The following is a 21976-nucleotide window of genomic DNA, read 5'->3' as shown; positions in this document are numbered from 1 at the left end:
TATTAGGTGTTCATGTGGTTATTTTGTATTTAAAGATCAAATTATTTGACTATTGCTAGACATTTATATACTCTGTTGTAACACTGAAGTATTCTCATTTGCTCATGTTAAATTTTTTTTCCTAAATAAATCTGCAAAATTAAGGTCTGACTAATTGGCAGCTGCTTTGTAAATTTTGAGTTTCATTTTGAAACCATGAACTTCCCCTTTACTCTCCCTGGTTTGAGTTAATGTGGAAGTCAGTTGCATGAGGTGTACCTTTTATCAGAGCAGGACTTGGTGCAGGAAGGGAAAGGTGGGAACCACCCTGGAGACTGAAGATAAAAGAAAAGATTATGAATGCAAATATGGGATCACACAGAAAAAAGTCCCTGCCAAGCAAGGCATTGGTAATTTGTTCTTCAGTATGCAGGGCACTGCCTCTCTCCCAGACAAGTAATAATTACTTTGAAATTAAATCTTTATGTGATATGAATAAGAGGAAAGGATGTCTTCTCTCTGGAATTGGCACACGTGGAGATACTAAAAGACCAGCACCTTTGTTTTAACTTCTTCCAAATTTGATAGTTTTCTTTCAATTGGAACCTGTTATTAAAGTGAAATTAGACAATTTTTTTTCTTAATGCATCTCCATCCTAAAGTTGAAGCATTTGATTTCTAAATGCGACCTTTGAGTTACAAATCTGCTTAATTTACCTACCTGTTCAGCTGTAAGCAGCCTGAATGGTGACACAAGGAGTACTCTCACAGGATAGCAGAAACACACACAGGTCCTGTCCTGGTGGAGTTCTGCACTGAATGGAGCCACAGCCATCACTCACTGCATCTGAGAACTTGGGTTAACAGATCTACTGAGTATCTCTGGATTTACAGATGGTGTTTCTGAAGGCGTTTAGGCAGAGCCCACCTTTGAAATACATTCAAATACCTGGGAACAAACAACCATTTCACAATATGAGTATCCATCTATCTATGCAAGCACTTATAGCAATTATTCCACACCTCCACAAGGGCACTAGGCTTTGTTGATTGGGATACACACACGTATGTGTATATGTGTGTGTGTATATATATATATATATATATATATGTATGTATGTATGTGTAAATCTAGACTAGAGATTTATTTTCTCAAAATTGGAAAAATCATTTGTTTCTGACTCTGAATTTCTGCCTTCCTTGGCGGCACTACCCATTCCAGTGGAGTTTTTTAGGATAACATAATAGAACGAAGTTACTGTGTACACTGTAGTGAATCAAAAAGTATTTATTCATTTCAGCCCATAATTAATAACTGTTTTGCTTTTGGTATTCTGTTTTCCTGGAAGCTCCCCAGAAGTGTCAACAAGACGTAGTGCAAACTGACTTTGGTACTGTACAGCTGGAGGAAAGCTCGTGATGTCCCTAAGCACTGTACATTTTTCAAGCTTACTTTGAAGTCTGCAGAGGCTGCAACAATCCTGAAAGTGGTATTTCTCCCAGCTGTCACCTGAGGACCCCAGGCTAGGTAAGATGTGTGTATACAGTTGATGCTGGTGTCTCCTGTCCCATGTCCTGGCAGTGTGTTCTGTGCGTTGCGCACTCTGCTTCCAGAGAGCCACCTACACAAGTATCTGTCTGTGACTTCTCTGTTAATCCACGTGTTGATCAATTGTTCAACAACTTCAGAACAAGCTTATTTCCCTGCATTTCTTCTCTGCTCTTCCTCATCAGTATGGATCTCTGACTCATGTTATTTTGTTTATGCACATTATATTCTGTTGCCATGCACTTGACTATGCTTTTTACAGGAGTAACACGTTGAAAACAATTAGGAACATGGAAGGGGGACAGACCCCTTGTCTCTTTTCTGCTTGGACAATGGGGATGGGAGTCCTGTGCATAGAGCTGTTTGCTTTCATTTAAAGTAACCTAGTCAGCATATAAAACAGCTGTACAACTCTCACCTGATATTCTATATATAATTCTTTAATTTGTTATCCTCTGTTTCCCTTTAAAATTAAAGCATGTGGTTTTTACATTTGTGTACCTAATATTATATTTGTATGTGTAATTATCCAGAATTCACTTCTCTTTTATCTGCTTAAATTCCACATCTGTACAAATCTTCCTGCATTATGAACTTCCAGTCATGAACCTTTCTTTATTACATTTTTAATTATTACCAATGTGTCATCTCATTACAGTTTTCTATTTTGTGCCACCAAAATCCTACTGACTCTTATGTAGGATACTGTTCCGAATATCTGTCATTGCATCAATGCACTACTCATATTTGTTCTGTCTGAAAACAACACAAAATTTTTCTTGTCTCACGCAGACTACTGAAAGCTTCTGCTGAGATATCTTGTTTTCATCAGTCTGCAGAATTTTCCAGGGGAATATAAAAGTGGCCCCCAAGGAACCTGATCAATGATGCAATTTTGTTTGTAAAGCAAGCAGCCAGCGACTAGGTCACAGCTCGTGCAGGCTGTGTTAGCACACAGCGTGGCACAGCTGGGCTGCCAGGCTGGCTTGCCACGTAGCTCATCTGCATTTCCAAGTACTCCTTGCCTAGTCCATAATTGGTTTCCTACAATTTAAGTACAGCCTTCTGTTAAAACCCTTCCCTTTCATGGACTAGATGGGATAAGGCTCTTCCCCCTGTCTGTTGAACATGTCTGCTTGGTTTGTCCAGTATCTTTCCAAATACTCAACTCACTATACTTTTTGATAGATCCAGTTACGCACAGCAAAGTTAACGCTAGTATTTACCACTCCTAAATACATTGGCTTCTCTGCACATTTTTGGGGCTACTAGACATCCTAAGAGGTAGTTTTAGGATTATCAGTTATGGTTTTCCCCTAGGTCAGAGTTATTTTTAATTGAATTTTACAGTTTAGACTTTCCAGTTTTTCCATAGCTGTTTCATGATGCTGGTTGTTTTAGATTTTGCTAAAATATTCTGGCACATTTAATTTGTCACCTTGGTCTCATATGAAGATATTGATTATTGTGAACACAGAGACAGGTTGCTAATTTTAAGAAATTTTAACTAGTTAAACACTAGAAAAAGATAAATATTTTTTTTTTATATTTTGCTTTGCAAAAATAATTGAATTTCCCTATATTTATTTAGTAAATGCTGGAGTTGAAGTCTGAGTATGTTTTTAATGCACATTTAAATTTATTCTTTTTTTTAATATTTCAAAATTATAATCAGTGCTCCCTTTCCTTACTTCTATGTTTCTCAGAATTTACATTTTTAAGACATGGAAAATCAGTGAATTTTACCCATTTACACACCTGGTGAGCTTCCTAGTTAGTGACTGGCTGTAACACCAGTTCATCACATGAAGTTGTTGAGAATACATTCCTTCACCAGAACTCCTAGCAGTTTTCCTTTCCAAGTTATGAATGATGGTCCCTATGGGAAGAAGCATGGCTTCCATTGCCACTATCAAACTGATGGCAAAATGTGCAGAAATGCCACTGAGTCAGAGAAGGGAATTTCTTACCCTTAGCTTCAGAATAATTGACCAAATGCTTCCTTATCCAGAGATTATGTTCTTGGACTGTAAATGTGACACCTGCTAATTTGCATCTGACAACCTGAGAGCTCAGTTGGTGGCACATTGTGTATTCAGGCGATGGCCACATGCAGTTATGTCACACAAGGACGTCATAAGGTTCCATGCTAACTCAGGTAGTGCTGCTGGTACATCCTGAAAGGAAGCAAAGCTTTCAGAAGGGAAACGGCAAAAAAGCAGAGAGGAATCTCAGATTCTGTGTGGTGAGGTTGCTCCAGCAGAGTTGTTCATTACAGAATAACTGGTGGAATTTTAGAATTAGTTTAGAGCAGACAGGATAATTTATCTTGTACAAGGTACAGAGGCAGCTGTTACCTGAAAGATATGCTATACAAAATGCATATTATATCTGTATTATGTATATAAATATAGGTATAGATCTGTATTATATATATCCCTATATATTAGATTTATATTTATAGATTTGGACACAAGACAAATGCAAAGAAAACCCAAGTCTTTACCAGGCAGCTGATTAAAGCTCCAGTCTCATCTTACTCATACAGCATGAAGTATCATGACTAACCAATTCTTAAAGTATTTCTGATACCATTCCCTAATTACTTGTTCCTCAAAGCAGAGGTGGTAAATTAACTTAACTGATCCCTGTAAATTTCAAGTTGTGTTACAATTGAAATTTCTGTGGTTTTAGAGGTAGAAGGGCTCCTGTAACTCTTAATACTGCTTTTTAAGTATGCAGTGTCTCTCCCACCCACAGGCAGAACCACCTATTGATGTCCTGAAGATTTGTGAGGCCACTGGGAGTAGTAGCTGCATTTTTCCTAGAATCTAAAAACAGGCATTTTAAATGTCCCAAGTGCTTTGCCAGGCTGATGTGATCTATCTGTTGGCAGCTGTTGCAGTGTATGGACAGTGTTCTGGGCACTGCATAGAGGCACTGTGACACATCAGCAGCGGGCTGCCATGCATTATGCAGGGAGATTGAGTAATGAATTCCGGGCAAGCAATGTCACTCAGAAGTTCTGAAATGAAAATGCTAATCACAGCTGTAAAGAGCATGAGTGGATTGAGGTTTTTCTTGTATGACTATTTGTAGGTAATTAGAATGAAGTCATGTGGGGAAACTGCTCCTTTAAGTACAATGTGTGCTGGAGAGAATGTTGAGGTAGTGAGCTGAGTTACTACAAGTTCCTAAGAGGAAACCTGGAGCAGGGGAAATATTTATTAGCATTTTTTCTTTTTATCCCTAAGTGTACCTATGTGGCCACTCTATGGCCTTTGAGCTCTTGTATAGTTTAATTTCACACTGCAATCATTTAGTGTAATAGAGGTCTTTCACCATCTCCCCCGCTCCAGTCCCCATTCATAAATAAATGCATATCACAGACACAGATCACAGAGTTCCTTTGCAGCTCTTCACTCATCTTCTACCTTAGCCAAAACCTTGAAGAAAATATTAGGCTGAGTCTTTTGAAATGCAACACATGCAGGCTTTGCAGGTGGAGAGTGGGAATGCCCACTGCAAATTCCTGCTCTCCTCACTTAAAATCAAGCTGAGTACCTGTATGACCTCTCCTTATTCTAACAGTCCTGATTAGCAGAGTCCTTGAGATACCCATGTCCCATATGTGCATTCATTCTTATGAATGTCAGAATCAGTATCGTGGGAACTCCCTGTATCACAGTATCAAGTGATGTTCCTGTGCAATGCACTTAATGGTAGATTGCTGCAGCCTGTATTTGCGATTTTATTTGCATGGTCCAAGTACACAGCCCCATGAAGAGCTTATCAAAATGGGCCACAGACCACGCTAAGTTCCATGTAGTTGCATTCTTGCAGTAGGTAGATTGCAAAATGCAATCTTATCATATCTGCCAACAGCATCAATCCAAGATTAACAATTAACCCACATTCCTGTGTCACAAATGAGTAGGTATGCAGCTGGACAGTTAGAATCAGGAATGCATATCACCTTTTTATCAGTGCACTGTCTGTCTGCTGGGGTAACACCATTTCAAGATCCTTGAAATCCAAGTTCCCAAATTTTAGGTCCCCTTTCAAGTATTTAGTCCTTCTGTTTCTTTGGAAGAGCCACTTGACTGCTCTTACTGTTTCCTGGCTGTCTTGGCACAGTGGTGGCAATATTTAATCAGTTACTGGATAGCATTTATGAAAACTTTCAAACTGTAAATAACATATCAGCATGAAATTCTGTTATTGTATCATTCAAGGTTCTTTTTCCTGTGCAGAAATTTCTCTGCTATAACATAAGAAGGATCCTTTAGTAGGTGGTTTTACAATTATCTATGTAGAAACTAATTTCAATAGGGCCCTCCTTGTTTATCCATCTCTAACTTCTGTGTAATTTTGGGGGAAGGGAGAGAGGATGATGAAACCTGTAAGGGCGGGTACCCATATCCACGAGAGCTCTGCTGAAGCAGCTCTTTTGACTTTTGTCTGCACTCCTGCTCTGTTGTCTATCTAGTTTAGTGGGAGGAGCACTCATTTTCCAGCTAAATGCACTTACCTCCCTGCCACATGTTGCAGAGTTTCAACAATGAACAAGTCTACAAATGGATGTGTTCAAAGCTCCCCTAAAATCGTATACGTTTGCTGAGCTAGCTCTAAGCCTCATTTGGCAGTGAGACAGTGGCTTTTGACAGTTTGTGGAGACCTTTTTCTGTCCTTCTTGGAAAGTGACCTCTGTAATTCACAAGTTCCTAGTCAAGCTGTCTGAATGAGCTGTAATTCATCTGACTCTGCAGGAGTAGACCATAACAAGTGATTTAGTAGCTCTATTGCATAAAACCAGAGATAATAATTCAGTCCATATTCTCAAATACAAAAATCACTGCTGTTTTGTCTTCTCACCAAGGCCTGCAAATGAGGAAAACTCTGTTGTTTGCTCTACCAAAGATGTCTGTGAACTCTTCTGAGCAAAATAGTTCAAAGCTGTTTCACTGTGTTTCCCAAGTTGAAACAAGATGGTATTTTCTTTTGCTCATCTTTTGTCTTGTTTATTAAATAGTAAATCCTTCAGGGCCAGAACTGTCCATTGTTCTAGTTATAAACAGAAAAATTTTGATTTGGGCTTCTAGTGGTTACTTCAATTAAAACATTATTAAAAATGAGTGTGAGGTTTTTTACTAGAAAATTAGTTGATGATTACATTAACAGAAGTCAAAATTTACCAAAAATGGACTTGAAGCTGAGAAGATATGACAAGCTAGGTAGAAGTGCTGATTTAGCTCCTATTAAAAAAAACCAACCAAACAAAAAACCTTAAGGTTATTGGTAAAGAAATAGAAAATACCAGCATGGCATTGTAGGCACAAAGTCATTGTTCATCCTTATCTTGAATACTGTGCAAAGCTCCTCTTATCCCAAAAATCTGTAAAAGTGGAACAGCTCAGAGAAGGATAACAAAGATGATTCAAAGGCATGGAAGAGCTTTGTTATAAATAATCATTGAGTTGGCTGTGACTCTTCAGTCTTGAAATGAGAGAAGAGCTGTAGGTCTGTATGACAAAGATAGATACCAAACAATTTGTCTCCTCCAGCACAAGAAGTAAGGCACATTGATGAAGGCAATTGGAGCAATATTCAAACAGATTCCTGATGCTCTGAGCAGCAGGCCTATGGAAGGGCAGCTTCCAGTTCATCACCAAGGAAGCTGCTGATTTAAAACTGGTCCAATGAGTGGATAAGTACATGGGAGGAGTAACAGAATTAAAAAAAGATGGCTACATACCAAAGTCAGCTCAGGAAGTTCTCTGGAGTGAAAGCAGTATCAGGTTGAAAGTATACTGGCCTATAACACACCCCTCTCCCCATTTTCACTCCTCCTTAGGCATTTCTGTGGACCCTCAGGACAAGATGGACCTTTTTACATAGCTTATATGGTTCTGTAGTTACAGAGTGTGGTACCTGCTATAGTCATCCCTACAGCATCAGCAGTTAAAGGTCTGTCTGGAGCATGTGCCTGAAAAATGGTGTTCGTCCAGGATTTCTCAGTTGTTTGTAATTGCATATTATAATTCTGCCCTGATCTTTGTGGTCATGGCAGTGCCTTGATTGACAGCTTTCTGCTGATTCAGTGAATGTCACTGATGAAGGCTCTTTTAGCTGCTTGGCACAAAGAACTTAGGTGGGATTGAAAGTTTACTATTCCTCACATACGGGCTGTCTTTGTATGATTCTGTTATACTGTGTTACATTGCTGCATTACTGTAAACTTCATTAAAATAACTAATTTATAATACAAGAAATGTTGTCATCTTATTGCAGGGGTTCCATACTGTTGTCTCCTTATAACAAAAGTTTCATGCCTTCTTGGTGTTTCTCATGGGCATCTCCTCAGAGCACTGACGCCTTCTTCACAAAGCAGCCAACTGACTCCAGCTCCCCTCTCACCCACCCACCCCACTCTTTTACAGCATCTTCTTCTCATTGCTTACAGCTGTGGCCTGTTAAAGTCAGGCCTGCTCCTAATCTTTGCTAATTGGCCCAGCTGCAATCCTTAGGGGTAAGATTACTTTCTACACTATCTTTCTTATATTATATCCCCCTACAAAGGAATGTGAAAACTATTAGAATCATGCTTGATTTTCTTTTTTTTTTTTAGACATTTTATGGCATTAAGAATTTGAAGAACTTTTGGAAGTACTTATACCTGAAATCAGGATGGAAACTGGAGAATTCAAAGTAATATCTAAAAAGTAATATCAATATGTACTGAGTACTTTCATCTAAGTTGCTAAATTAAGAAAATTTAAAATTATATGTATTGTTATTATCCTATAAATCATGAGCGATATTTCACTAAATTAAACCGGGACTGCTATTACTGTAACCCCTGGGGCAGGTTTGCGGCCCAAGCGCAGGCGGGCTCCGGAGCGATGCTGAGCGCACGGCCGGGGCTGCGCTGCGGGGTGACTCAGGGACAGCCGCGTTTCGAGACGCGTCAGTGCCGAAACTGCCGGGGCGCTGCCGGTGAGTGACGGGCAGCCCGCGACTCCCGTGTCCCCGCCGATCCCAATTATGCCGCACCTGTGACAGCCGCGCCGCATTCCCCACCAAGGTGCTCTCCGGAGCCATTGTGTGGAATGATGAAATTTTAGAAACTTTTCCGTCTCTGTTGGGGTAAGGGGGCTGTAAGGAAATGTGGGAAAACCCCTGAAAAACCCCACACGGACAAACGAGATTCCCTCAGACATCCCCAAACAATCGCTGTACAATGGTGGGCTGGGAGGGGGCAGCACAGAGGGCTGCAGGGGCGAGCCCGAGGGCTCCCCGCCTTCAGCCCGCTCCGCCCCGGCCGGCCCGTGGAGCCCTTCTAGCGCGCATCCCGCTCCATCCTGTGTTTTCAGCCCGCTGGGCACCGCCCGGGCCCGGCGTTCAGCCCGCCGGGCAGCCCCAGGGCGCCTCAGCCCGCGCCGCCCCAGCCGCCATCTCACTACGCTGCTGCCGCCGCCGCCGCCAGCAGGCGCTGCGGCGCCGCGGCGGAGCCCATAAAGGCCGCGGGGCAGCAGCGGCGTGTCCTTGTGTCTGTCCGCGTGTCTGTGAGTCGCAGCGCCCGCTCTGTAGTCTGCCTGCCCGCGGGATGCTGGCGCTGAGCGCCGCCCGCCGCCTGCTTCGCCCGCCCGGGGACCTGCTGCCGCCGCCGGGGCTCGCCTGCATGTGGGCGGCCGGTACCCGCGGCTGCAGCGGGGCCGGCGCCGGCTCGCCGAACCCGGTGGTGTACTTGGACGTGGGCGCCGACAACCAGCCGCTGGGACGCGTCGTGCTGGAGGTAGGGGCGCGGAGGCTGCGGGAAGCCGGCCCGGCGCGGGGCCCAGGGGATGGTGCTGCGGAGCCGAGGGCGGCCTGGCCCCGGGCATGGCGGCTGGGCAGCGGGCAAGGTCAGGGCGGGCGGGCAGCGCCGGCTCCAGGGCCCGCGGCGAGGGCGCACACACCCCGGTGCGGGCGGGAGAGCGGCCCGGGGGATGGCGGGGCTCGGCCGCCTGCCGGAGCCGCTGTCTGGCTGCCCTGGGGCTCCTGTCCCGGGGCGAGAGGGCGGTGGTACGGTCCCTCCAGGAGGGGCGGCTGGGTTCGGACCCGGGCTCTCGCTGAGCCGCGGCCCGCCTTTGCCCGCGGCCGGTCCCTAAGGCCATCCCAGGGACGGCCGGGGCGGAGGGCACGGCCCTGGTGTGGCTGAGAGCCTCGAAGGAAGTTGCATAGTGTGTAAGCAGAAATACTGAACAAGGATGAACTCACTGCTGTCGTGTTCCGCTGGCTTGAGTGGGGCGAACGGTGTCCCAGCGGCACCGGCGTCCCTCGCCTTCCCCCGGGGGCCGCTGCTCCTGGGGCAGCCGGCCCGTGGAGCCCTTCAGCCGCGCCCCCAGCTTCATCCTGTGTTTTGCTGGGCGCTCGTTGTGTGGTTCCTGTGCATCCTGAGGGTGTCAGTTTCCTGAAGCTGCCTCCTCTTCGAGCCTGCGGCTCCACGTGCAGCGAAGGGCACCGCGCTGCTGACAGCAAGCTCAAGAGCCGGGTACCAGCTGGCTCCATCCTTAAAAATCCTGTCGCTGAAATGCTCGCCCATGTAAGGAAGGCCTGAAGAGAAAAACTTCTGTAATATCTGTTCTTATAAAAAAAACCAAAAGCGCCGTGGGCACCGTGTGCCACGTTATGTACATGGCGACCCTCGGGCCGGCATGTGCCTCAGATAGATGCGGTGTGGACGGGACATTGAGGGCTGTGCTCCAGAACCACGGGCTGGAGAGCGAACGAAGCTCTTAGGAATGCTGCCTGCTGAGGGAAGTCAGTATGGCCTTCTGCCTCCAGCACCCACCTTGGGTCTGTATTTGTAGAATTTTTTTAAAATATAATTCATCAGAGTTCTCTCTAAAAGAGGTTCCTTTGAGACTAGAGCCCAGTATATTTTTATTTATCGATAGTGTTAGCATATTAATAAATTGGACTATTCCAGCTGTTGTGCTCTCAGGAGGTAGTATTTCAGAGAATCATAGGTAAAAAATATTACTCTTCAAGTTCCTTATTCATTAATGAAAAATCTGGGTGGTATTATTAAAAAAATATCAGTAATGTTCCTGTATTTCTTGTGGTAGCATTTAATTTCTATGCTAAAGTTTTTTAGTGTGCCCAGCTTAGAGAAAGTCTGAATGCATTGCAGCATTGCCTTGAATCTTTGGCTGAGCTGTGGTGGTCTTCTGCTGCAAATTATTATTATTGTCTGAGAAGAGTGGCCTAGGGAAGGAATATTAAATTCTTACTGCAGCCATGCTGTTTCTAGGTGTCTGCTGCTGGTCACGGTCAGGATGTCCGGCTAGGTAAAACTGGTCTGGCTGGTATGGCCAGTTTTATGTCCCTTTTTAAGATTAGTAAAAAGATGTGCAGTAATCAAAATCAGAAGTTTTCATTGGTTGCAAATGTGTATGTAACATCATAAGTTGTTTTTGATGTACACTTTCTGCTCTTCTGTTTCCTTTGCCTTTTCTGTCATTTTCAACAGCTGGTTCTGTGCAGGGGATGGGGGAGGACTTTGGTCTCTCTAGTTGTATCCAGACTCTGATCCTTGGGGTCTATTGTGAAGATTCTTCTTAGGTACTGCTCGATTATGTATTGATCAGTGAAATCATAAGACACTGCTCAAGTGGCTCTTCATTAACTGGCTAAAGGTTTCACTGAGGGGATATTTTTCATTGCTGGCCAAATGCTTGGAAAGTTTTGAGGTATTCATGGAATTTTGGATGGCTTGTGATTTCAGATAACTCAACACTTTGGGAGGAGAGTTCAGTTGTACCAGTCTCCCATGTAAATGTTTTTTATCTACATTTGAAAAGGCTGACTTCTGATTTTGTCCTTTTATTTTTCTTTAACAGCTAAAAGCTGATGTGGTCCCAAAGACAGCAGGTGAGGCAGCATCTTCAGATTTTCATACTTAAATACTTAAGTTATAGATTGTGATTTTCAGGAATGAGAAGGTCCTTTTCCCCTTTACAACTGTTTTTCCATGTTCCATCCCCAATTGTTATATGGAGAAATATGACTGGAAGTGTTAGTGAGGAGATGGAATTTGTTATTTTTCCAGGTAGTTTCATTTTGCAATTTGCACCAAGACAGTACAGTTCATATACTGGGTTAATGGTGCTGAATAAATATCTTTAAACCACAGTAGCTGACATTAAAATCAAACCCCAGAGCAAATGGGGAAGGGCAAATCAAAGGGGTAGTCTTTCTTAGAGTTTCCAAAGAGCATATGGGGTTTTATTTTTCTGGTCACTAGCTGATTAGTGAATTAATTTTAGAAAGTTCTTGTGCTTTATCATTTGTTTCCTTCCTCATCTGATTATTTAGTGGTTCTGAAAAAAACTTTTACTTTTTAGTTCCTAGTAGAGAAATATCCTTAAAAAAAGACATAATCCTCACAACTGCTATAAAGAACAAAGGCATAAAAGTCAGAAAATGAAACCTGTGACTACAGGCAAAGGTGGGGGGAGTTGGGGAATTGGAGTCACAGCAAAATAAAAGGGAGATGAGATGGAAAAGACTTATGTTGGTACCCTGTCCTGAGGCTAAATAAGGGTTTTTTTTCTTGGCTTTATACCAGGGTTTTTTTAAAGTATGGAAATAACTGATAGATTGATAACACTTTAAAGATGCAATCAAGTTTTTGAAGTGTATAATCTTGGGCCATGGTTAATCCAGTTGTGTTTGTATTGCCACATATGATGCAGAATATAATACTTTATGCTTTGTTTCCACAGAAAACTTCAGAGCTCTTTGTACTGGTGAGAAGGGATTTGGGTATAAAGGATCCACTTTTCACAGAGTGATTCCTTCATTTATGTGCCAGGTAATGTTGGGGGTTTTAAAATTTTTTATTAAATTTAATTTTATATTGTTTACATATTTCTAGAAACAGACTAGTAGAAACATTTGAAATGGCTGTGCTCTAACCTTTGCTAACAAAACAACAAAGAAGTGACAGTATGACTTGCTTTTCCGATCCTTTTGCAATGGCTGTTGCTTAGCTCACCTTTGGTACAAATAAATGTAAGTTATATGTAGATGGTCAAAAGAAGCCTGTCTGAAGGCTTTCTGCTGTATTAGAGCAGTATACTTTAGTGTGGGGCAGAGCTGACAACATGGCATTGCTTGGGAGAAGCAGTTGTGAGTAGAATGACAATCACCTTACTGTTCTCTGTGAGCTGACAACGTGTCCATTCCTTATTCCCAGCAGAATAATCTGTTCACAATAGACAATGTGTTTTAGTATTTTTTTAACCTCTCTGTAATGTGGAGGGGACAAGGAAACCAAAAGGATTGGTCTGAGTTGATTTTTGGGGTGATGAACCTGAGCTGGATTTTGGTTTTGGTTTAAAGAACAAATCTTTTGAAATTCTGGACAACAGCCCATGCATGTTAACATCTTTTTTTCTTAAACAGCAGCAACTAGAATAACAACAAAGCCTTTTGAAAGCCTCTTTTTGTACTGTGCTTGGCAGATGAGCAGGATGAAGCTGCTGTAGTGCACGGGATTTCTGGTGGTCCTCTCTTACTTTAAAAAAGGGCACATTTCAACAACATTGCATTGTTGAATGGCTTTATAAAAAATCTGTGGAAAATTTAAGAAAGTTTGAAGGTTATAAGTAAGCATGCTTTATTTGTTAACTGATAAATTATTCTCAATTATTTTTTAAAGCAAAAAACACATCTGTTGGAACAAGAGGCCCTAGTTTTATGACCTATTTTTAAGAAGAAAAAAAGGGACAGGTGTGCTGTAAAGGACCTATTTTACTGCCTTTCGAATGCAAACTAAGGTTTTGTGATACTGACAGGGGAATCGAGTTTAGAAGTCTTTCTGGGATGAGAAATACATTAAAAAATACAAACTCTACTTTGAATTCTGTCACGAATTCGTGAAGTTCTGTAAGTCTGTTCTGCTTGCCTGCCCTGCTTTGGCCCCCCAGCTGGACTGGAAATCAGGATGCTAGATGGTTGATTATGGTACGGTGAGATAATGAATTGATGTTTAGGAATTACTTAGAGGTCATTGCTGAAGTGGAAATACTGTCATGGGTTTCAGCAATTGTCAAGTGAGAGAAAACAGTAGTGACTTCTGCTCTTGCTGAGATGGATTGTTGATGTGATTCAGGCAGTTGGTATGGCCTAATTGAGGGCCATCATATCCGGGACTCTGCAATTCCGTGGCCCCACACGGCATGCAGCACATAGCTCTGGGACTGCGTAGGAGCAGCTGTGACACCACCTGTAGGAGGTTACTCAGGGTGACAAGGGGAAGCTGAGGGTCACATGCACTACCTGTTGGGTATGAGTTCTCTCTGGCACAGGTGGTGTCACTCCTGCAGAGATGGCATGTGGCTGGGAGCAGTGGTTGGGAGCCACCTTTGCGAGTCACCATGACTGTGGTTTTTGTTGGAACCGGTTGTTTGTGTTTAACATGAGACAGGTGGTCACATCCCTTCTGGCAAGCAGCATGGAGTCAGCTAACATAAGCTTAACAGCTCTGGTGTAACAAACAACAAAACCTAGAAATAGCAAAGGGTAATAATGGAGATCCTGACCAGTGTTTATACGTGTTGGAAGAAAGGAGAAGGAAAAAGGAGTGTTGGGAGGTCTTGCCTGTGGTAATGAACTTAGGTGATTTGCTTTTGAGGCCTTTGAGGTGTTTCTTAAAATTACTGCTGTTTGTTGCATCACTTTTGGGAGAAAGGCTGGTAACACAGAGAGATGGTTATAGGAGTTATAGAGAATATCAGCAATATCTGGAGCAGAAATCTACTTTTAGCCTGACTGTACCTTCATCTGGTTCTAAATTGAGTGGCCATGCTCATCCTTAACCTGAAGAAAATTTGTTTATGTTGTCACTTTTACATTAGAGCAAGTGTGTGTATTTGCATAGCATCACTTTTGATATGAAACAGTTCATGTGTGTTAGTAGAGTTAATGCCTTTTTGTGTTTCAGGGTGGTGACTTTACAAATCATAATGGAACCGGTGGAAAATCCATTTATGGCAGTAGATTTCCAGATGAAAATTTCATACTTAAGCATGTAGGACCTGGTAAATAAACATTTTCTTTTTACCTTTTGAAGACTGTAACCTATAGTAAAGTGTTGTTTATGAAGATGTGGTTTAAAAAAAAAAGGTTTTTTAGATTTCTGGGTCACTTGGTAATTACAGAAGTATCAAAGAAATTTAACAATGTGCTGTCCCTGGCATATGCTTATTTGTGTGGACTGCTCTACAAATATATGCCAGCCAATAAGGGGATTTAAAATTGTCCAAAGGTGAAATTACTGCTTTCATAAGTCATAGACCTCAGTTTTTACTTGAAAATTACTGCAGAAGTAAAACAAAGCAATCTGGCATTTTTTATTTAGTAGGTAACACAGGTATGTCCTTTTAAGCTGAAATTAACACCAGAAAAAGCAAAGGAAAGGCCATACAAAAGGACATCTGATTGAATTCTATAGTCTCTCTTGTTTGCGTGGTTACTTCCTTGTCCCAGGAGACTGCTGCTGTTGAACCATAGGAGAGGTTAGCTGGTGTTAATTGTGTTCAGGGCGTGTACTATTATTATGTTACTAACACTGTTGCTCTGGAACCGAGGGGGGCTGGGAAGGAGGGAATAATCCAAGGCAGGAAGTTGGCATTAGAAATTATTTGGAGATACTGTGAGACTATCACATTTAGTCTAAATGTGCAGAGGAAAATTGTCTTTTGCACTGCATACTTATTACACCAGTCTAACGAGCTGCTGCTGTTCCAGGTGTTCTTTCAATGGCCAATGCAGGACCCAACACAAATGGATCCCAGTTCTTCATTTGCACTGCAAAAACTGACTGGTAAGTTCGCAGCCCTGCAGATTAACCTCATTAATTGATGCCTGAATCTGAAGGGTTTGGGGTCTTCTTAGGAGTTTTTTTATGTTGCTTGTGGGTTGATATTTTTTTGTTTGTTTGATTGGTTGGTTCTTTGTTTTGTTGTTTATTCCGGATTACTTCATTCCAATGGAAAATAAAGTGGTTTTGTTACTTGAGGGAGGAAGACCTGTGACAGCAACAAGGCTGCTATCCCTCAGAATGTTTCTAAAGTCCAGAGCTAAAGTCATGTTATAAAGCTTCGTGTCACTTGAAGGGCAGTTGAGCCTTTGCCATACAGTTGGTCAGCAGGTGAGAGCTATGAAGATCTGCTAACACTGTCTTCATGTTTAAAGTAAAACTGCCTTTGTGTATTTGTTTTACAGGCTAGATGGAAAGCACGTTGTTTTTGGGCATGTAAAGGAAGGAATGGATGTAGTGAAAAAAATTGAGAGCTTTGGTTCCAAGAGTGGAAAACCATCTAAAAAGATTGTCATTACTGACTGTGGCCAGCTGTCCTGACCTTTTGCCCTACCCTTCATGACAACTTGGATGCTGTGAAAAATTAATCATAAAAACGCCTGAACATTTCTTATCTCACAAGTAGCACCTATGGAACCGTGTTTTTTATTTAATTTGGTCCAACTTTTATACTTATATTGAATAATATTGATTAAAATAGTAACTGAAGCATGTTTTAAGTGTACCACCATGGTAGTCACACTGGTTTGGTAGAGTCCCCTTGTGTTTTGCAAGAAGTGCTGAAGTCACCCAGGGTGTACCTGACTGCAGTGTTGATACTGTCCTTAGTATGTGGATGTTTCAGCTGTTACAATGGGTGGTGGAGTTGACAGCAGGGGTTCTGCAGTTGGGGGTTAGGTATAAATTGAGAAATGTGATGTGTCCTTTGGTGCTAATAAATTCTTATTCTGTTGTTCGTCTCATCATTTTGAAGCAGTACTACTGACCAGTGCTCTCAAGGCTGTCTGCAACAGCACTGGCATTTTCTTTGTGTCTCAGTTAAATTCTATCCAAGAGTTTTAATGAGCAACTGTGGGTTTCTTAAAAATTAATTCTGGTTTAGTCTTTCTTACAGCCTCAGACTACTTTTTAAAAATAAACTCTACCTTACCTGCTTCAGTGGAGCAATTTGACTTTTGGGTTAAGTAAATTGCTTTAGGTTGAGTTAGGCTACTACTGAAGCTCTACCTGGCAATAGGACCTCAACTCAATCCAGCCAAAGGATCTCAGGACTTTTATTTTTATGGAACTGTGAACTCGAAGTGTGCTTCTGCTCTGGGATCTGGTTCTGTGAGGAATACAGCTCAGTTCTCAATATATGGCCTATTTTTGTACTTTGAGAATATAATCAGTATAGTGAGCTTGCTTGAGTGAGAAATAGGTTTGATTGCCTTTCTGTCATGTTGGTCCTGTGAAGTCAGCCCAACTTGGGTATTACTTGGATTATGATTTCTTCTTATGTATCATCATCATCAGTCAAAATTGGTCACCACAGAATCACAAGGCCCAGTCAGTGCAGCAAAATTGTTAGTGTAGGCGTTTATGCAAGAGAAGGAAAGAATTCAGCGGATCAGCTCAGGACATTTCATTTGTATAAAGCAGGATGTATGTTCTATGTGGCGTGCTTGAGCAGCAACAAATGCTGGAATCTCACACCATTGCCTTTGGAATCACTAAGGCTGTAAAGTATCAATGATTGTGGGAAAAAACACATGATTGTTTTGTGCAATAATTTATTAGAGAAAAAATGTGATGGCTTTCTTCAAATGTGAATTTATTTTCATTGCAGGATGATAATATGTGAGTTTAAAACTATTTTGTACTCGTGTGTGCAAGGTAGTATTTAGAATGTAATTTTGCAAAAAAAATGGAATTGAAAAGCTTTTTATTCTTTCCACTGTAGCTGCTTAATCAATGTAGTATTTTTTAAATATTAAATTGTGTTGGTTTGGCTTATTTCACTTGGATACAAAAACAATTTTTTGTGCATTCTCTTAATTTGTATGTGAAAATTATTAAATACACCTCTGCCACCAAAAACAAAAAAAGTCTGTTCACTTCTTGAAAGCAGGAATATGAGAAGCTGAAGCCTCTTGGGCTTACCTGGGCTGTTCAATGCTGTTGACTTTGTGATGGGTGTGTGTAGGGGGATCGAATATAAGGAAATGAAGATAGTGTAGAAAGTAATCTTACCCCTTAGGAGTTGCAGCTGGGCCAATTATCAAAGATTAGGAGCAGGCCTGACTTTAACAGGCCACAGCTGTAAGCAATGAGAAGATGCTGTAAAAGAGTGGGGTGGGTGGGGGAGAGGGGAGCTGGAGTCAGTTGGCTGCTTGTGAAGAAGAGTCAGTGCTCTGAGGAGCTGCTCATGAGAAACACCAAGAAGGTATGAGACTTTTGTTATAAGGAGACAACAGTATGGAGCCCCTGCAATAAGATGACCACAGGTCTGATCTGCTGGTATTGAGAAGCCATGGTGTCATTCAGGTGCAGCCAGCAAGAGAGGGGGTGATGGTGCATTGCTTTGCCTCTCACTACTGAGCTAAAATATCTGTCCTACCTGGTCACAGCACTCACTGTCCTGCTCTGTGCCTGTCCCGCCTGGTGACAGCACTCGGTGTCCCGCTCCATCCTTGTCTGTGCCTGTCCTGCCGGGTCACAGCACTCGGTGTCCCGCTCCATCCTTGTCTGTGCCTGTCCTGCCGGGTCACAGCACTCTGTCCCGCTCCATCCTTGTCTGTGCCTGTCCTGCCGGGTCACAGCACTCGGTGTCCCGCTCCGTCCCTGTCTGTGCCTGTCCTGCCGGGTCACAGCACTCGGTGTCCCGCTCCGTCCCTGTCTGTGCCTGTCCTGCCGGGTCACAGCACTCGGTGTCCCGCTCCTTGCTGTGCTTGTCCTGCCGGGTCACAGCACTCGGTGTCCCGCCCTGTCCCTGTCCTGCCGGGTCACAGCACTCGGTGTCCCGCTCCGTCCCTGTCTGTGCCTGTCCTGCCGGGTCACAGCACTCGGTGTTCCGCTCCATCCTTGCCCGGTCCGGTGGCAGCGCTCGGTGTGCGGGCCCCGCTGCCCGCCAGGTGGCGCCCCGCGCCCGCGGCAGGCCCGGCCCGTCCCGCCGTGAGGGGCCGTGTGGGAGCGCGGGGTCGGGGCCGGGTGGGTGCCCGCGGGCTCCTTGCGCCGCCCGGGGTGCGCTGAGCTGCCCTCCTGAAGGCCCAACGCTGCCCTTGTGTGTCTTGCACCCCACTGTCCCCGAGCGGCTGCTTCAGCTCCTCGGGATGAGACAAATTGGTAGTGTAGTGCCTTTCCCAGCCGCGGCTGTACATTGCCGTGAGCAGTGGCTTACTGAGGCGTGACGGAAGATGTTGATGCTGAGTGTATCGTCCAGAGCAGTTTTTTGGGGAACTAGTGTTTAGAAATCCTGCATAACTCTAACAGGTCACAGAGGACAGAGGTACTTACTATGGAGAAGTGACTCTGAGAAAAGCAGAGGGGTGGCAGGTGTGCCACTGCCATTTTTCACCTGGATGTTTAGTATAAACGTCTGTACACTGTCAGAGAGGTTGGCACATCCAGACCACCTGTGGAATGAGGCTGGGGCACTCCAGGAAAAGAGCCTGCAGAGAGCTTCACGTGGCTACCACTGATGTGCTTCCAGATGCAACACAAGTAAGAAAGCACACCCTTAGGTAAAGTGCAAGTAAATATACACAGAAAAAATGAGTTTATATTTCAAAGTTGTTTCAACAAACTCACAAATGTTTTTGTTTAGTCTCATGTTTTAATTATTTGTTCCAGACTTTCTGCTTACATAAATTGCTTTCTTTGGTGCTAGACTGAGGCTATATCTCTTTGTTTATAAAGTTTAAATGCTTTGAAGTCAAGACATTTGAGGTACAAAGTGTTGTTCTCTTTTGTAATGCTGTATACTCTGCTGGTAGTAATATATCAACAATCAGAACCTCAAAGTGAATTACTGAGGGTACAAATCATTTTACATGACATTTCAAGGCCAATCTGCATGTCCTGCTGCTAGCTGAGAAATTGTAGTTGGACAAGCACATTCTACCCAATTTAGAAGTAACCAGGCTAAAAAGCAGTTGACCTTCAAGTGAAAAGCTTTCAAATCTTGACCTGCAGATTTCTTATTTGGGTCTGACTGTTAAAAACATTGTATGGACCAGCTGGTCACAGATGAATTTTTGCCCTGGATTTCACAGCCCAAAACATCAATTTGTTGCACTATTGAACTAAAAACTGAAGCTTGGCAACAATTGACCCGAGCCTTGACATTACGCCTCCAGTACCAGCTCTGATTTTTCTAGTACAGCTCTGTCTATGCTTTCCTTGCTCTCCTGCCTCCATGTGGTCCCTGCATCTGTCAGGGCACTGTGGCCACCTCCAGCCTGCACCCTGCTGTGGGTGAGCTGCCAGACCCATGGGAGAGAAAGGAGCCCAGTTCTTCATTTCCATCCTTGTGGGAGGGGACTGAGCACACTTTTCTTGGTGTACCAAAACTAATTTCCCCACATTAGCCAGCTGGGTGAGGGCAGACAGAGGCATATGGATATCAGCAGTGGTTTTTACTTCTCCCCAAATACTCCAAGAGAAGGAGCTCCAGCACAAGTCACTCATGGTGCCCTGGCATGGTGGAGAGGAAGGCCTGGGGGAGCTATAGGACAGAAAGGCTGCTCCTGCAGAAGCAAGTGGTTCCCTGTTTTGGGAGGTGAACAGGAGCAAAGAGATGCTTTTTTTACTTTTGTCAGAGCTGAGGCCGAGGGTGTGATTTAAGAGCTGTGGGGTGCAGGAGGACCTTCACTGTGAGCTCTAAATGGTGGAAGAGGAAGGGAGGTAACTGAGGTAGGAGAGGGATCTGGTTCTCTTACAGTGGATCTGAATGCAGACAAGCTTGTTTGTCTGTAGATGCCATGTCCACGTGAGAAAGATTTGAGGCACCTTGCTGCAGAGGGTGGTCAGTACCTGTAGCTTTCTCTGTCAATGATGAAGATGTCCTGCAGCATAGCTGGAAATAAAACTGCTGGTGGTTTTGGCTTGAGTTCAGTGCAATCATATCAGAGGATAATGCTGACTCAAAGTGTTTCTTATTTATTAGTTGGTTAAGTGAACAAACCCCTAAAATTCAATCGTTGTTGGGATTCATAGAGTTTGAGAAGGGTGGAGGATAACTTAGAGGCACACCTCATCATCTCTCAGGAATTCAGCAAAGTGGTCAGGTCCCAAAGGTCCTGGGAAAGAGCAGTATAAATGAGCAGGTAACTGAACTTCAGGCTCTAGAACTGCTGCTCCAGGCTACCTCTGCCCCCTGAGGGAGCAGTTCATCATCTGGATTGGTAGCACTCCATGCACTCTGCTTGGTGTTAGCCTGCATTCACTATGCAGATATATGGTTTTGGGGACTAAAACTCAGGTTGTGTGTGTCAGCTCACTTCCAGCAGCCCTTGCTGTGAGTGGTTTGGGGTGTGTGTGTGTTTCAGCAGAGCACCTGCTAAACCACAGGGCTCTGGGAGGGCCTCTCCAGGTGTCCTCCCCCGTCCTTGGAAAGCACAGCCACTGCACCTGTGAGTGAGCAGCTGTAGGGTGAGGGGACAGCACAGTGACCTCCCTGGGCAGCTGCTCCTTGGGGCAGCTCCATGCAGAGGCAGGGCATTGCTGGGACCCACTCTGGCACATGTTGGAGAGAAACCCTCCTTCACCTGCTGGGAGGGAGCCGTGGCTTCATGGCTTCCTTCATTTCTTATTTATTAGAAAGCCACCTTTCTTTTCACAACCACATCCTGGCCCTGCAGGTGTGAGGTATTGTGAGCATGTATTGTGTCACTCCATCCTTCCCTGACAGGTCACCATTTTTAACCACCCTTGAGAAACACTGGTGTGAATTTTCGTTCCTTTTTTCCAGCCAGGACAAAAAACTACTTAACTAGGGAAAATAGGTGACTGTGTCTTTAAGATGGGATCAAGAGGAAGTTAAAAATGTGCAGATACAGAGGTTTTGGGGGGTGTGGGGGGAAATTTTGTCACCGTTCTCATTTTCACTCACCTCCTACTTAAAATTCATCCAGGAAGGTAGGCAGAAGAACACAACAGCTGCTAAAATTACTAGGTGGGAATCATTTTTAGCAGGCACAAGAGTCTTGCGGTTTTCCTGCTCACGCTCTCCCCCTCCAGTCCTACCTCATCCCCAGCTGCACTTTCCTCCCGAGAGGCTTTCGTGTCGCTGGTGTCTCTGGAAGAGCGGCCAGCCCAAGGCAATCTGTCAGCGATGTGTGGCAGCTGCTCCGCCGGGACCGGCCCGAGGAGGAGCCCTGGCCGCGGCTCCACGGCCCTGGGGGGACTCGCTCGCTGCTCCGACCCCACCACTGGCACAGCTGACACGAGATCCTTGGAGATGCAGAGGAGTGCGAGGAGGAGGCAGCAGCTGCTAATATTTAGGCTTTGCCAGAGCAATAAATTTTGCATTAGTACTAAACAGTGCATGCCCCAAATTATGCAGTATCTTAGGGTTTTTCTTCCCTGACAAAAGTCAG

At 43.8% G+C, this 21976-nt stretch overlaps 1 protein-coding gene across 1 annotated transcript; it reads left to right on the top strand.

Moving 5' to 3' along the window:
- The first annotated feature begins 8876 nt into the window (after positions 1 to 8876).
- On the top strand, positions 8877 to 17466 carry PPIF (peptidylprolyl isomerase F). The gene is made up of 6 exons (XM_030951592.1): positions 8877 to 9323; positions 11413 to 11443; positions 12298 to 12386; positions 14520 to 14616; positions 15326 to 15401; positions 15803 to 17466. Exons 1-6 carry the CDS (start codon positions 9135 to 9137, stop codon positions 15936 to 15938), a joined length of 618 nt encoding a protein of 205 aa, XP_030807452.1. The 5' UTR covers positions 8877 to 9134; the 3' UTR covers positions 15939 to 17466.
- The last annotated feature ends 4510 nt before the right edge of the window (positions 17467 to 21976 follow it).

Source organism: Camarhynchus parvulus, chromosome 6 (assembly GCF_901933205.1).
Source record: "Camarhynchus parvulus chromosome 6, STF_HiC, whole genome shotgun sequence".
Taxonomy (NCBI): domain Eukaryota; kingdom Metazoa; phylum Chordata; class Aves; order Passeriformes; family Thraupidae; genus Camarhynchus; species Camarhynchus parvulus.
Note: the sequence above shows the minus strand (reverse complement) of the source record. Positions and strands in the feature narration are given on the sequence as shown.